General features: G+C 38.3%; 1 protein-coding gene across 1 annotated transcript in view; it reads left to right on the top strand.

Annotated features, from left to right (window-relative positions):
* The first annotated feature begins 2,342 nt into the window (after nt 1-2,342).
* LOC128046260 (phosphatidylcholine translocator ABCB4-like) overlaps nt 2,343-14,643 on the top strand; it is a 78,888-nt gene continuing 66,587 nt past the window's right edge. Inside the window, 2 exon segments of the mRNA XM_052638383.1 lie at nt 2,343-2,364; nt 14,322-14,452. Of these exon segments, the coding sequence (XP_052494343.1) occupies nt 2,343-2,364; nt 14,322-14,452 (153 nt within the window).

Here is a 14,643-nt window from a genome sequence, read left to right as displayed (position 1 = left end):
TGACTCGATGGACGTGAGTCTGAGTGAACTCTGGGAGTTGGTGATGGACAGGGAGGCCTGGCTTGCTGCAATTTATGGGGTCGCAAAGAGTGGGACACGACTGAGCAACTGAACTGAACTGAAACAGTTTAGGCATACTCTCAGTTTAGGTTTACAGCCCTATTACATAACCACACAATTCTTTTGGTTTAAAAATGCCTCATATTAAGAACAGTGTTACAGTTTGAAGTTTGGAAGTGAGTTATCTGGTTAGGTAGGATAGTCAAGAATTGAATTTTGGTTCATTGTGATTCTGTGTGAAATTATTTCATCAGTGTTTTCATGAACATTGATATATTGTAGACTAAAAACAGTACTTATGTCAGCAAATAAGTAATCTTTTAATCATTTTTTTTCCAGATTGTGATAGAAAATAGATCATCAAAGTCTCTAAATGTTCCACATTCAACTCTAAAATATTCATAAACTGACTTATTTCTATGTACAAACTAGTATTTTCTCTGCATATTCTCTACCATTTATAAAAATTGTTAAAATCCTTGAGGATTTTTTTAACCTGCATTTTTCATCATAGAACATCAGGTACTAGTTACATTTTTAAGCTTCATCAGTCAGTTCACTTCAGTCACTCAGTCGTGTCCAACTCTGCGACCCCATGAACTGCAGCATGCCAGGCCTGCCTGTCCATCACCAACTCCTGGAGTGGAGTGGTCAGGTGGTCAGGTATTCCCATCTCTTTCAGAATTTTTCACAGTTTATTGTGACCCACACAGTCAAAGACTTTGGCATAGTCAATAAAGCAGAAATAGATGTTTTTCTGGAATGCTCTTGCTCTTTTGATGATCCAGCGGATGTTGGCAATTTGATCTCTGATTCCTCTGCCTTTTCTAAAACCAGCTTGAACATCTAGAAGTTCACGGTACATATATTGCTGAAGTCTGGCTTGGAGAATTTTGAATTTAAGCTTCATAGGTTGTTGAAAAAACTTACATATTCCTTTCATTTTAGTTCTGGTGACAAGGAGAATTAAAATATAAGTTCTTTATCCATGGGTCAGTAATAGTTTATGAAAAATTATTAAGGTATACATTTAAATATAGGTGCATAAATATTTTAAAATAACATTTGGCAAACTTCTGAACCAATACATTAAGAGAAACTCCCACATAAAGCCGTAACTTCCCTGTCTTGTGTATGGAAAAGACTAATGAAAGATTGAAGGAGATAGTGTGGTGAAGTAAGCATAGTAGAGACAAATGATGATTTTCAAAATTAAAGTACTTTCAATAACGTGTACATAGTTCTTAGTTTTCTATAGGTCAAGATACTATTTCATAACTTGAATGTTAATTCAGATAACCTCATTTGAATAGCACCTCATTTTCTCAATGTGTTTGGGAAATGAGATGCTCGTATTTTTCTTGTAACTGGTGTTTGAGTTAAAATTCTCCAGTCAACTGCAGTGCTTTGCACAGCATTTTTTTGTGGAGTGCAGTCTTCTGTTTAACTGGAGCTTAGAATCTTAAGTGCACAGATTTATATAATAATAAAGAATGCTGTTTTAAGCATTGTGGATAAACTGCTTTTTAAAAAGCATTATACATTTCCCTACCTTATTTAAAAAGATTCTGCACAGAATCCTTAAAAGTGACTTTACTCTGGATCTGTTTCTGTGAATATACCCTGTGCAGTGGTTGACCTTGGAGATTCCTGAGGTACACAGAGCTGTTTGCTACGTGGCCCCATGGTGTGTTTGGTGTTCTTGGTCTGCTTTTGCATTTGCTGGCTCTTCCTACCAAGTTAGCAGTTATTTCCTGCACCCCTGCCTGTTTCTACCAGCTCTTTCCTCTGTGCTTCCCATCCTGACATGCTCATTATAGTTGGTTGTGAACTAGGAAAGCAGATAAGTAAATTTATCCAGTGTTTAAAAAAAAAGCACTGAAACACTTAAGTTCAGTGAGTGAGCTTTAGCACTCTGAACCTCTTAATGTCTGGTGCTGAATAATCAGGGGAAAAAAAGATATATTCCTGTACTTGAATAAGGTAGTTAAAATGCAGATATGTGAAATGTTACTGAATATCATTGGTGATATAATCGTCTAAATAACTTTAAGTGCAGTGACTTACTTTCCTTGTTACTATTTGCTTGAGAATGCTTGAGCAGGTTGTTCATACCTTGCCTATCGTGATTATAGTTTTGGCTAAAGCTCTTTTAATCAATGCTGTACATAGTAGAACTTTCGGTTGGGACTTTGCTTGTTACTGTATGGCTTTGGAGAAGATTCACTTTCATTTCTAAAGAGTCTTAGAGCCTTAATCATAAGTGATCCCAGTGAGACAGGATGATCGTCTTAATGGTCAGAGGTCAGCTTCTCAGCATTCACAGAAGATCCTTATCCCTTCCCCTAGCTTAACTGGCTTCATATTCAACCGATAATGGAGAATAGCTGTCCACTACACATTTATTAGAGGGTATTGTGTTAATCTCACTGCTGATTGATAAATGTCAGAACTTGGTTGAGAGATGCGATATTCAGGGGGAAACATGTGGAGCTTATCCACTATTGTATTAGTCTTACAGGTTTATAAACTATATCCCTGGGTCTGTCCAGAGGGCAGCTGAGTGTGTAGGTTGCATCGCTTTGCCCTGTCCTGTCTCCGGTTGCTTTTGCCCCATCTTGCTTTGGTAAGATTCCAGCAGACTACCAGGCTACTGTCCATGGGGTCGCAAAGTGTCGGACACGACTGAGCGACTTCACTTCACTTCACTTCACATCGAGTGTCAGGAGAGGAAGCCTTGGAAGATCTTCTTGAAATTGTTGTCAAGAACATTGTTTATTATGTCAAAAAAATGTCGTCTTTTTGTGAAGATTTCTATGAGAAATGTGTCTTTTTTTTTTTTTTTTTTAGTGCCAAGAGTTGTATCTTTAGGCAACTGATCTATTTTTATCTACTGGGCACAAATGAATGTGTAGCTGGCAACTTCTTTTTTTCTCATAGAGCTATTAGAAATCTTAGTGTTAAATCGGGAGAAGGAAATGGCAGCCCACTCCAGTATTCTTGCTTGGAGACTCCTGTGGACAGAGGAGCCTCGAGGGCTGCTGTTCATAGGGTTGCACAGAGTCAGACACAACTGAAGTGACTTAGCAGCAGCAGCATGCATTGAAGAAGGAAATGGCAGCCCACTCCAGTATTCTTGTCTGGGGAATCCCAGGGACAGAGCAGCCTGGTGGGCTGCTGTCTATGGGGTTGCACAAAGTTAGACACAACTGAAGTGACTTAGCAGCAGCAGCAGCAGCAGCAGTGTTAAATCTGTGGCCAACCTCTGAAACATATAGAGAACACCATAGTGATATATTTAGCCTTGTTTCTAGCTACACTTTGCTTCCATTTTTTAAATATAGATTTTTATTGATTTATCATATGCTTATATAAAAGTACACACAGCATAGGTGCACAATGATTTTTTTGCAAAGAGAACAGAGCTTTCTATCCAGCACCCAGTTCAAGAAAAAAGCGCATTACCCAAAGGAGACAAGATCATTGTTTCAGAAAGGCACCTGCACTTGCATGCTGATCACAGCATTGCTTGGAATAGGCAAGACATGGAAGGAGCCTAAGTGCCCACCAGATGGTGAATGCATAAAGAAAATGTGATGTGCATGCACAATTGAAAATTATCCAGCCATAAAAAAGGGGGAATCCTGCCATTTGCCACAACATGGATAGACCTTGGGGGCATTATGCTAAGTGAAGTAAGTCAGAGAAAGACAAGTACTTTGTGATCCCACTTATATGTGGAATCTTAAAGAAACCATACCCACGAATACAGAGAACAGGTTGGAGGGAGGTTAGCAAAAAGGTGAAGGTGACAAAAGGTGCAAACTTCCAGTTTGAAGATAATTGAGTCCTGGAAATCCAATATTACTAACAAAAGAGAACACTACCCAAAGCCCATGAAATCTCTTCCTTCCCTTCTTCCAGTTACCAAATACTCCTAGCTTTCAGCACCATTAGTTTTGCCTCTTTTTGAATTTGGTACAGCATTGAACATTAAATTACAGCTATGTGCAACAAAAAGGATGAATCTCACAAACATAACGCTGAGCAAAATAAATAGAAAAAGGTACATATTATTCCGTTCATTTCAAATTCACAATGAGGCAAAACTCAACAAATCTCATCTGTGATGTGAATATACCACAGTTTACCCATTCTGCCTAAATAGGACACTTGCATTGTTTTCACTCGTTGACTATTACTAATTGAATATTCATGAATATGTCTTTTGGTGAATATATGGACCTACGAGCATGGCAACATTCCAGGAATCAGTGAACTAAGATGGACTGGAATGGGTGAATTTAACTCAGATGACCATTATATCTACTACTCTAGGCAGGAATCCCTTAGAAGAAATGGAGTAGCCATCATGGTCAACAAAATAGTCCAAAATGTAGTACTTGGATGCAATCTCAAAAACGACCGAATGATCTCTGTTCGTCTCCAAGGCAAACCATTCAATATCACAGTAATCCAAGTCTATGCCCTGACCAGTAATGCTGAAGAAGCTGAAGTTGAACGGTTCTGTGAAGACCTACAAGACCTTCTAGAACTAACACCCAAAAAAGATGTCCTTTTCATTATAGGGGACTGGAATGCCAAAGTAGGAAGTCAAGAAACACCTGGAGTAACTGGCAAATTTGGCCTTGGAATACAGAATGAAGCAGGGCAAAGGCTAATAGAATTTTGCCAAGATAATGCATTGGTCATAGCAAACACCTTCTATCAACAACAGGAAAAGACTCTACACATAGACATCACCAGATGGTCAACACCGAAATCAGATTGATTATATTCTTTGCAGCCAAAGATGGAGAAGCTCTATACAGTCAGCAAAAACAAGACCGGGAGCTGACTGTGGCTCGGATCATAAACTCCTTATTGCCAGATTCAGACTGAAATTGAAGAAAGTGGAGAAAATCACTAGACCATTAAGGTATGACCTAAATCAAATCCATTATGACTATACAGTGGAAGTGAGAAATAGATTTAAGGGACTAGATCTGATACACAGAGTGCCTGATGAACTATGGATGGAGGTTAGTGACATTGTACAGGAGACAGGGGTCAAGACCATCCCCAAGAAAAAGAAATGCAAAAAAGCAAAATGGCTGTCTGGGGAGGCCTTACAAATAGCTGTGAAAGAAGAGAAGCGAAAAGCAAAGGAGAAAGGGAAAGATATAAGCATCTGAATGCAGAGTTCCAAAGAATAGCAAGAGGAGAAAAGAAAGCCTTCCTCAGCCATCAATGCAAAGAAGTAGAGGAAAACAACAGAATGGGAAAGACTAGAAATCTCTTCAAGAAAATTAGAGATACCAAGGGAACATTCCATGCAAAGATGGGCTGGATAAAGGACAAAAATGGTATGGACCTAACAGAAGCAGAAGATTTTAAGAAGAGGTGGCAAGAATACACAGAAGAACTGTACAAAAAAGATCTTCATGACCCAGATAATCACGATGGTGTGATCACTCACCTAGAGCCAGACATCCTGGAATGCAAAGTCAAGTGGGCCTTAGCAAGCCTCACTATGAACAAAGCTAGTGGAGGTAATGGAATTCTAGTTGAGCTATTTCAAATCCTGAAAGATGATGCTGTGAAAGTGCTACACTCAATATGCCAGCAAATTTGGAAAACTCAGCAGTGGCCACAGGACTGGAAAAGGTCAGTTTTCATTCCAATCCCAAAGAAAGGCAATGCCAAAGAATGCTCAAACTACCGCACAATTGCACTCATCTCACATGCTATTAAAGTAATGCTCAAAATTCTCCAAGCCAGGCTTCAGCAATACGTGAACCGTGAACTCCCTGATGTTCAAGCTGGTTTCAGAAAAGGCAGAGGAACCAGAGATCAAATTGCCAACATCCGCTGGATCATGGAAAAAGCAAGAGGGTTCCAGAAAAACATCTATTTCTGCTTTATTGACTATGCCAAAGCCTTTGACTGTGTGGATCATGATAAACTGTGGAAGATTCTTCAAGAGATGGGAATACAGACCTGACTGCCTCTTGAGAAACCTGTATGCAGGTCAGGAAGCAACAGTTAGAACTGAACATGGAAAAGCAGACTGGTTCCAAATAGGAAAAGGAGTACATCAAGGCTGTATATTGTCACCCTGCTTATTTAACTTCTATGCAGAGTACATCATGAGAAACGCTGGGCTGGAGGAAGCACAAGCTGGAATCAAGACTGCTGGGAGAAGTATCAATAACCTCAGATATGCAGATGACACCACCCTTATGGCAGAAAGTGAAGAGGAACTCAAAAGCCTCTTGATGAAAGTGAAAGAGGAGAGTGAAAAAGTTGGCTTAAAGCTCAACATTCAGATAACTAGTATCATGGCATCTGGTCCCATCACCTCATGCCAAATAGATGGGGAAACAGTGGCTGATTTTATTTTGGGGGGCTCCAAAAATCACTGCAGATGGTGATTGTAGCCATGAAATTAAAAGACGCTTATTCCTTGGAAGGAAAGTTAGGTGCAACCTAGAGAGCAAATTGAAAAGCAGAGATATTACTTTGCCAATAAAGGTCTATCTAGTCAAGGGTATGGTTTTTCCAGTAGTCATGTATGGATGTGAGAGTTGGACTATAAGGAAAGCTGAGACCTGAAGAATTGATGCTTTTGAACTGTGGTGTTGGAGAAGACTCTTGAGAGTCCCTTGGATTGCAAGGAGATCCAACCAGCTCATCCTAAAGGAGATCAGTCCTGCGTGTTCGTTGGAAGGACTGATGTTGAAGCTGAAACTGCAATACTTTGGCCACCTCATGCAAAGAGCTGACTCATTTGAAAAGGCCCTAATGCTGGGAAAGATTGAGGGCAGGAGGAGAAGGGGATGACAGAAGATGAAATGGTTGGATGGCATCACCGATTCGCTGGACATCAGTTTGGGTGGACTCCGGGAGTTGGTGATGGACAGGGAAGCCTGGCATGCTGCAGTTCTTGGGTCGCAAAGATCAGATATGACTGAGCGGATGAACTGAACTGAACTGGCAATCCTGGGTGATATGTTATGTAGATGTTTGGCTTCACTGCATACAAGTTTTCCAAAGGCATTTTACCAGGCTGCATAGTAGTGAGCAGTGTACAGTTGACTCTTGAACAGTGGAATAGAGTTAGGGGCGCTGACTCTGAACATGGCCTAAAATCTGCATGTAACTTCACAGTGGGCTGTATCAGCAGTTCTGCATTCTCAGATTCTACCAACTGCTGACTGTGTAGTACTGTGAAAGTGAAAAGTGAAGTCGCTCAGTCGTGTCCGACTCTTTGTGACCCCATGGACTGTAGTCTAGCAGGCTTCTCTGTCCATGGAATTTTCCAGACAAGAATACTGGAGTGGGTTGCCATTTCTTTCTCCAGGGGATCTTCCCAACCCAGGGATTGAACCCGGGTCTCCTGCATTGGAGGCAGACGCTTTACCATCTGAGCCCCCAGGGAAGCCCGTGTAGTACTGTATTCAGTGAAAAAGCCTGCATTAAGTGGACTCATGCAGTTCAAACTCATGTTGCTCAAGGGTCAACTGTATGAAAATTCCAGTGTCTCTAATCTTCACTAACACTTGAAATTTTTCTGTTTTCACTTTAGCGATTCTGGTGTGTTTGATGGAGTGTCACATGGCGATTTATCTAATTTCTATTTCCCTGATCTGTTGAAGTTAAGCACCTTTCCATAAGTCTCTTGGCCATCTGGAGAGTCTCTTTTGTGACATGCCAGTTCAGTGGTTTATCATTTGCAATGTCTGATGTTTTGTTTGTGTAATTCTTTGTACATTCTATGTGGATCTTTGCTGGGTCTATGTGATGCAAGTATCTTTCCCCATGTGGTGGCTTGATTTTTCATTCTCTTTATGTTGTGATAAATAGAAACTCATAATTGTGAAGTAGTCCATCATAAATTTCCTTCTTGGTTCGTGCTTATTGTGGCCTGCTTAAGAAATTGGTCTAGTACTCCAAGCAATGAAAATATTGTTTTCTTCTAAAGGATTTAGTTTTGTCTCTTACATTTATATCAAGAATCCACCTGTACTTTATTTTTTGTTTATGCTGTGAAGTATAGGAGTCAAAATTAAGTATTTTCCTTAGGAAAATCAGTTTGACGTGTGCTAAATAGCTGCAGTCGTGTCCGACTCTTTGCTACCCTGTGGACAGAAGCGCTTCAGGCCCCTCTGTCCATGGGATTCTCCAGGCAAGAATACTGGAGTGGCTTCCCATGCCTTCCTCCAGGGGATCTTCCCTAGTACCATTTATTAAAAAAGACCATGCTTTCCTCACTACACTCAAGTGTCACATTTACAAGTCAGGTGACTGAGTGACTGGGCAACAACAAGGTGATGGCATCAGTTGTGTGTGTGCTTCTGGACTCCCTCTTCTGTTCCATTAGTCTATCTGTTCTTGAGCTAATATCATAATAACTATATCTTTATAGTATGTCTTGGTGTTTGGAAATAAAAGTTCTCCAGCTTTGTGTTCAAGACTGTCTTGTCTATTCTTGGGCTTTGCAAACTAGATATTAGGATCAACTTGTAAATTTCCATTTTAAAAATCTGCTGGAATTTTTTCAAGATTAAATTTAATCTATACATCATCTGTCATCTTGACAAGACTTAAATGCAATCCATGAGTAAAAAGTGTCCATCCTTTCATGTATTTGTAATTATTCTGAAATTTTTCTCAAAGATGTTTCATAGTTTTGAATATATAGATTTTATCTTTTTAGATTTGTTCTCCCATATTTAATATCTCTGTATTATAATAATTTTAAAACTTTTTTATTTTTTGCTGCTGTATAGACATTAAATTGACTTTTTACAATGTTGTTCTTGTAATTAGCAATTTTACCAGTTGTGCTATTAATGCTAATAGATTTTCTGCAGTTTTGTGTGTGTGTGTTTAGCATTCTGAAAACATTGTCATGTCTTCTACCTATTTTATTTCTTCCCTTTTTAAACTTTACGGCTTTTCTTTTTTGTCTTTCTGCACTGCCTAGGATCACAGTATTGTAGAAAGCATTAACAGTTTTACCACTGATGTTTGCAGTAGGTTTTTCTTAGTTCTTTTTTTTTACTAATAGATTGCTGAGAATTTTTATTGTAAGTGGATACTGAATGAGTTTGAGCAAACTCTGGGAGATAGTGAAGGATAGGGAAGCTGGCAAGCTACAATTCATGGGGTCGCAGAGTCAGACACGACTTAGCAACTGAACAACAACAAATGTTATCAAATACGTTTTCTTTCAAGATGAACATATGATTTCTCTCCTTTTTTCTCTTTATGTAGTTAATCACACTAATTGACTTTTTAATGCTAACTCACCCTGGAATAAATAAACTGGGTTGTGCTGTGTTATCTTTTTTACATATCTTTACATTAAGTGAGGTGATATTTTATTTGGGATTTTTGCATATTCATGAAAGCGATTGGTCTGTGATTGTTCTTATAGTGTCGTTGTCTAGATTTGTCAGTAAGATTATCTGACTTTACCAATTGGGAAATGTTCTTTTATTCTGTTTTGTAGAAGAATTTGTGTACAGTTAATATTCTTTCTTTCTTAAACTTTTGGAAGAATTCACCAGGGAAGAAATCTGAACCACAAATTGTCTTTGTGGGAAGTCTTTTAGTAACAGACTCAATTTATTTAATAGATACCAAACAATTCAAATTTCCTATTTATTCTTTTATCAGTTTCAGTTAGTTTTTCAAGGAATACACCTATTCATGTATGTTACCAAATTTAAAGCTTCTCGCAATATCCTCTGAATATCTTGTTATCATTTAAAAATCTGGTCATTTCCCATTTTTTCCTTCTGATTTTGGTAATTTCTGTTTTTCCCATTTTTTTTTTCTTGCTGGGAGTATATAAATTTTATTAATATCTTCAGAGAACCAGCCTTTAGCTTTGTTAATTTCCTCTCTGTATATTTCTTAATTTGTTGCTTTCTCTTATTGTATTTAGTATTTCCTTCCTTCTGCTTTTTTATTAAGTTCCTGTTCTTTTTCTAATTCTTGAGATGGAAGTTTAGATCATTGTTTTTCAGCCTTTCTTCTTTCCAATCTTTGCATTTTCAGACCACAGATTGCCTTGTTTGACATTGCTTTGGGATAGCAAACAAGGGGCTTCCCTGGTGGCTCAGACAGTAAAGAATCTGCCTGCAATGCAGGAGGCCCTGGGTTTGATCTCTGGGTTGAGAAGATCCCCTGGAGAAGGGAATGGCAATCCACTCCAGTAGTCTTGCCTGAAGAATTCCATGAACAGAGGACCCAGGTGGGCTACAGTCCATGGGGTTGCAGAATAAGACACAGATTTAAAATTTGTATCTTCATTGTTAATTAGTTTAAAATGTTTTCTACTTTCTGTTGGGATTTCTTCTTTGACTCATTGTTTATTTTAAAAGGTGCTGTTTAACTTTCAGACAGTTGAGAATTTTCTGTTTTTAGTTATTGATTTCTAACTTAATTCCACTGTGCAGAGAGTACTTGAAACTATTTTAAAGTTTTTAATTTTTATCTATGCTTGCTTTCAGTTCAGTTCAGTTCAGTCGTTCAGTCGTGTCCGACTCTTTGCGACCCCATGAATTGCAACATGCCAGGCCTCCCTGTCCATCACCAACTCCCGGAGTTCACTCAAACTCACGTCCATCGAGTCAGTGATGCTATCCAGCCATCTCATCCTCTGTCGTCCCCTTTTCCTCCTGCCCCCAATCCCTCCCAGCATCAGAGTCTTTTCCAATGAGTCAATTCTTCACTTTACAATGCAAGATTTGGTCAATTTTAGTAACTCTTTCATATGCATTTGAAAAAAAGATAAACAGTCCTCTGTATTCACCAGTTCCACATCCAGCAGTGTGGAGGGCCAACTCTAAGGAACTTGAGCATCTGTGGATTTTGGTTTCTTCAGGGTTCCTGGAAGCAATTCCCTGCAGATATCAAGGGAGGACTGTATTCTCTCATTGCTGATTGCATGTTTTATAGATGCCATTGTGTTCCTAATTTCACTGTCCTCCTAGTTTTCTGTGTGCTCAGCCTGATGCTGAGAGAGGTGTGTTAGATCTGTCAGATCTGAGTGTAGATTTGTCTGTTCCTCTGTTTAGCTCTCTCATTGATTTGCTAAAATGTTTTGTTGTTTGATTACCAGGTGGGGACGGATTGAGAATTGTGATCTCTTCCTAGTGATTTCATTCCTTTGTTATCATGAAACGTCCTTCTTTATCTCTAATAGTGTTCCTACCTTAAAGTCTAGTTTTTCTGCTATTAGCATAGTTAAAATAGCTTTCTTTTAGTTAGTGTTTATATGATATACTTTTTATTCTTAACTTTCAGTATTTCTGGGTCCTTAAAAGTGTCTCTTTGTAGGCAGGATAGAATTTAATTTTACATTTTATCTAGTTGTTTGTTTAGAGCATTTAGCCTATTTATATTTAATATATTACATTTGGATTTATGACTACCAATTTACTATTTATGTTCAGTTTTTATCTTATGTATCATTATTTTTTGTTATTTCATTTATTCCCTTTAGCTTTCTCTGTATGAACTTGTTTGTTATATATTCTTTTTCATTTTCTATATAGTTTACCCTTGAATAGTATGAGGCTTAGGGGTGCTTACCTTCCCCAAGTCAGAAATCCACGTTTAACAGTCATGTGTATGCAGTCAACCCTCCAGACTGTGATTGCATTTACAGATTCAACCAACCACAATCATATACCACTGTAGCATAAATGGGAAATAAATGGACCATGTATAAGTGGACTTACACACTTCAAACTTGGGTTGTTCAAGGGTCAACTCTTTATATTTTTGATTTCTATCCTTTTGACCCTTGATTTATTACAGTAAATCCAAATTTAACTGTTACTGCTTCTCCAGTAATGTTACAACCATTTATCCCCCCTTATCCCAAAATACTTTTTAATAAATATGGTGCTCATTATGCTGTAATCTAATTATCTTTTTGTCTTCTATTGGAATGTGCATTTCTCAAGTCCAGGAATGATAGTTTATTGAGCATCTATTTTATTCCCAGCATCTAGTACATAATAGGGATGTTTGTCAAATGAGGTAATTATGTCCAACTAGTGAAGAATAGTAGCCGTGAATATTTCTAAAACAAGGTTGAAGGTAAACTAAAGAACCATTCTCACTTCTTAAAAAAAAAGGCCACCCTTATGAATAATCTCTAATGAGGGGTTTTAAACATCAAATAGCTTTAGATTCACAGATACAGAGAGCAAACCAGTGGTTACCAGTGGGGGAGAGGACTGGGGGAGGGGTAGTGTAAGGGTTGAAGATTAAGAGGTAAATACTTAAAAAAATTTTTTGTTACATATTTTATACTAGGTATAAAATAAACTACAAGGATATATTATACAGCATGAGAAATATAGCAAATATTTTCTAGTAATTATCAGTGGATATAACCTTTAAAAACTGAAAAAAATAAAAAGCATTGAAATTAAAACATCTAATAGCTTCAGTAGTAGAACTGTCTATCTAGATTACTAGATAGCTTGGCATTATTATTGTTCAGTTGCAAAGTTGTGTCCCACTCTTTTTGTGACACTGTTGTGGGCTGTAGCCTTCCAGGCACCTCTCTCCATAGAATTTCCCAGGCCAGGATACTGGAGTGAGTTGCCATTGCCTTCTCCAGGGGATCTTCCCAATCCAGAGATTGAACCCTCATCTCCTGTGTTGGCAGGCAGATTCTTTTCAACTGAGCCACCTGGGAAGCCTCGATAGCTTACTTATGTTAAAATACATTACTTGAGTATTTTCATTTGTCTTTGGACAAAGAAGAATTGAATTCCAAAGTGATATGTGATACAGGTGTCCAGCGAAAGTATTCTTTATTAAGCTGATTTTAATTGGAAATTATTTCATATAAGAAATCAGATGAATTAATTTAAGCTGGGAAATTTTTTTTGTTTGTATACTTTCTAATTCTAACAAGTTATAAAAAAATTGTTTTGTCCTACACATATGAATGAAACTAAAAAAGACTAAACACAAAGAAAGAATATTAAAAAGGCAAGGGAGAAGCAACAAGTAACATACAAAGGAAACTCCATATGTTTAACAGCTGATCTTTCAGCAGAAACTCTGCAGGTCAGAAGGGAATGGCAGAATATATTTAAAGTAGTGAAAGGGAAAAACCTACAACCAAGATTATTGTACCCAGCAAGGATCTCATTCAAAATTGATGGAGAAATAAAAAGCTTCTCAGACAACCAAGTTAAGAGGATTCATTACCACCAAACCAGCTTTAAAACAAATGTTAAAGGGACATATATAGTCAAGAAATACAACAGAAGAAAAAAGATCTACAAAATCAGTTCAGGTCAGTCGTGTCCAACTCTTTGCAACCCCATGAACTGCAGCATGCCAGGCTTCCCTGTCCATCACCAACTCCGGAGTCCACCCAAACCCCCGTCTATTGAGTTGGTGATCTTATCCAGCCATCTCATCCTCTGTCGTCTCCTTCTCCTCCTGCCCTCAATCTTTCCAGTCATCAGGGTCTTTTCAAATGAGTCAGCTCTTTGCATGTGGTGGCCAAAGTACTGGAGTTTCAGCTTCAACATCAGTCCTTCCAATGAACACCCAGGATGGATCTCCTTTAGGATAGACTGGTTGGATCTCCTTGCAGTCCAAAGGACTCTGAACAGTCTTCTCCAACACCACACTTCAAAAGCATCAATTGTTTGGCACTTAGCTTTCTTTATAGTCCAACTCTCACATCCATACATGACCACTGGAAAAACCATAGCCTTGACTAGATGGACCTTTATTGGCAAAGTAATGTCAATGCTTCTGAATATGCTATCTAGGTTTGTCATAACTTTTCTTCCAAGGAGTAAGCATCTTTTAATTTTATGGCTGCAGTCACCATCTGCAGTGATTTTGGAGCCCCCAAAAATAAGTCTGACACTGTTTCCACTGTTTCCCCATCTATTTCCCATGAAGTGATGGGACCGGATGCCATGATCTTCATTTTCTGAATGTTGAGCTTTAAGCCAACTTTTTCACTCTTCTCTTTCACTTTCATCAAGAGGATTTTGAGTTCCTCTTCACTTTCTGCCATAAGGCTGGTGTCATCTGCATATCTGAGGTTATTGATATTTCTCCGGGCAATCTTGATTCCAGCTTGTGCTTCATCCAGCACAGTGTTTCTTATGATGTACTCTGGTAGAAGTTAAATAAGCAGGGTGACAATATCTTAGTTTTCTGAATGTTGAGGTTTAAACCAACTTTTTGACTCTCCTCAGGGTTTCCTGTGAAGACCCTGATTGATCGGTCCTGCTTTGAGACAATTGATGATTCTTCTCCTGAATTCACCAACTTTGCAGCCATTTTGGAACAGATTCTGAGTCACCGACTGAAAGATAATAGCACTAATGTATTATTTATCCTTCCAACAGTTCTGTTATTAACAAGCTTGAGATTTTAGAAATTATACAGTTTAGTGTGATTTAGACTGCACCATGTTGAGAAACAAAAAACTGATTTTAGAACCAGATGTTGAAGCTGGTTTCAGAAAAGGCAGAGGAACCAGAGATCAAATTGCCAACATCTGCTGGATCAAGGAAA

The sequence above is a fragment of the Budorcas taxicolor genome, chromosome 4, assembly GCF_023091745.1.
Source record: "Budorcas taxicolor isolate Tak-1 chromosome 4, Takin1.1, whole genome shotgun sequence".
In the NCBI taxonomy this organism is placed as follows: Eukaryota; Metazoa; Chordata; class Mammalia; order Artiodactyla; family Bovidae; genus Budorcas; species Budorcas taxicolor.
This window is presented reverse-complemented; position numbering and strand designations above follow the sequence as displayed.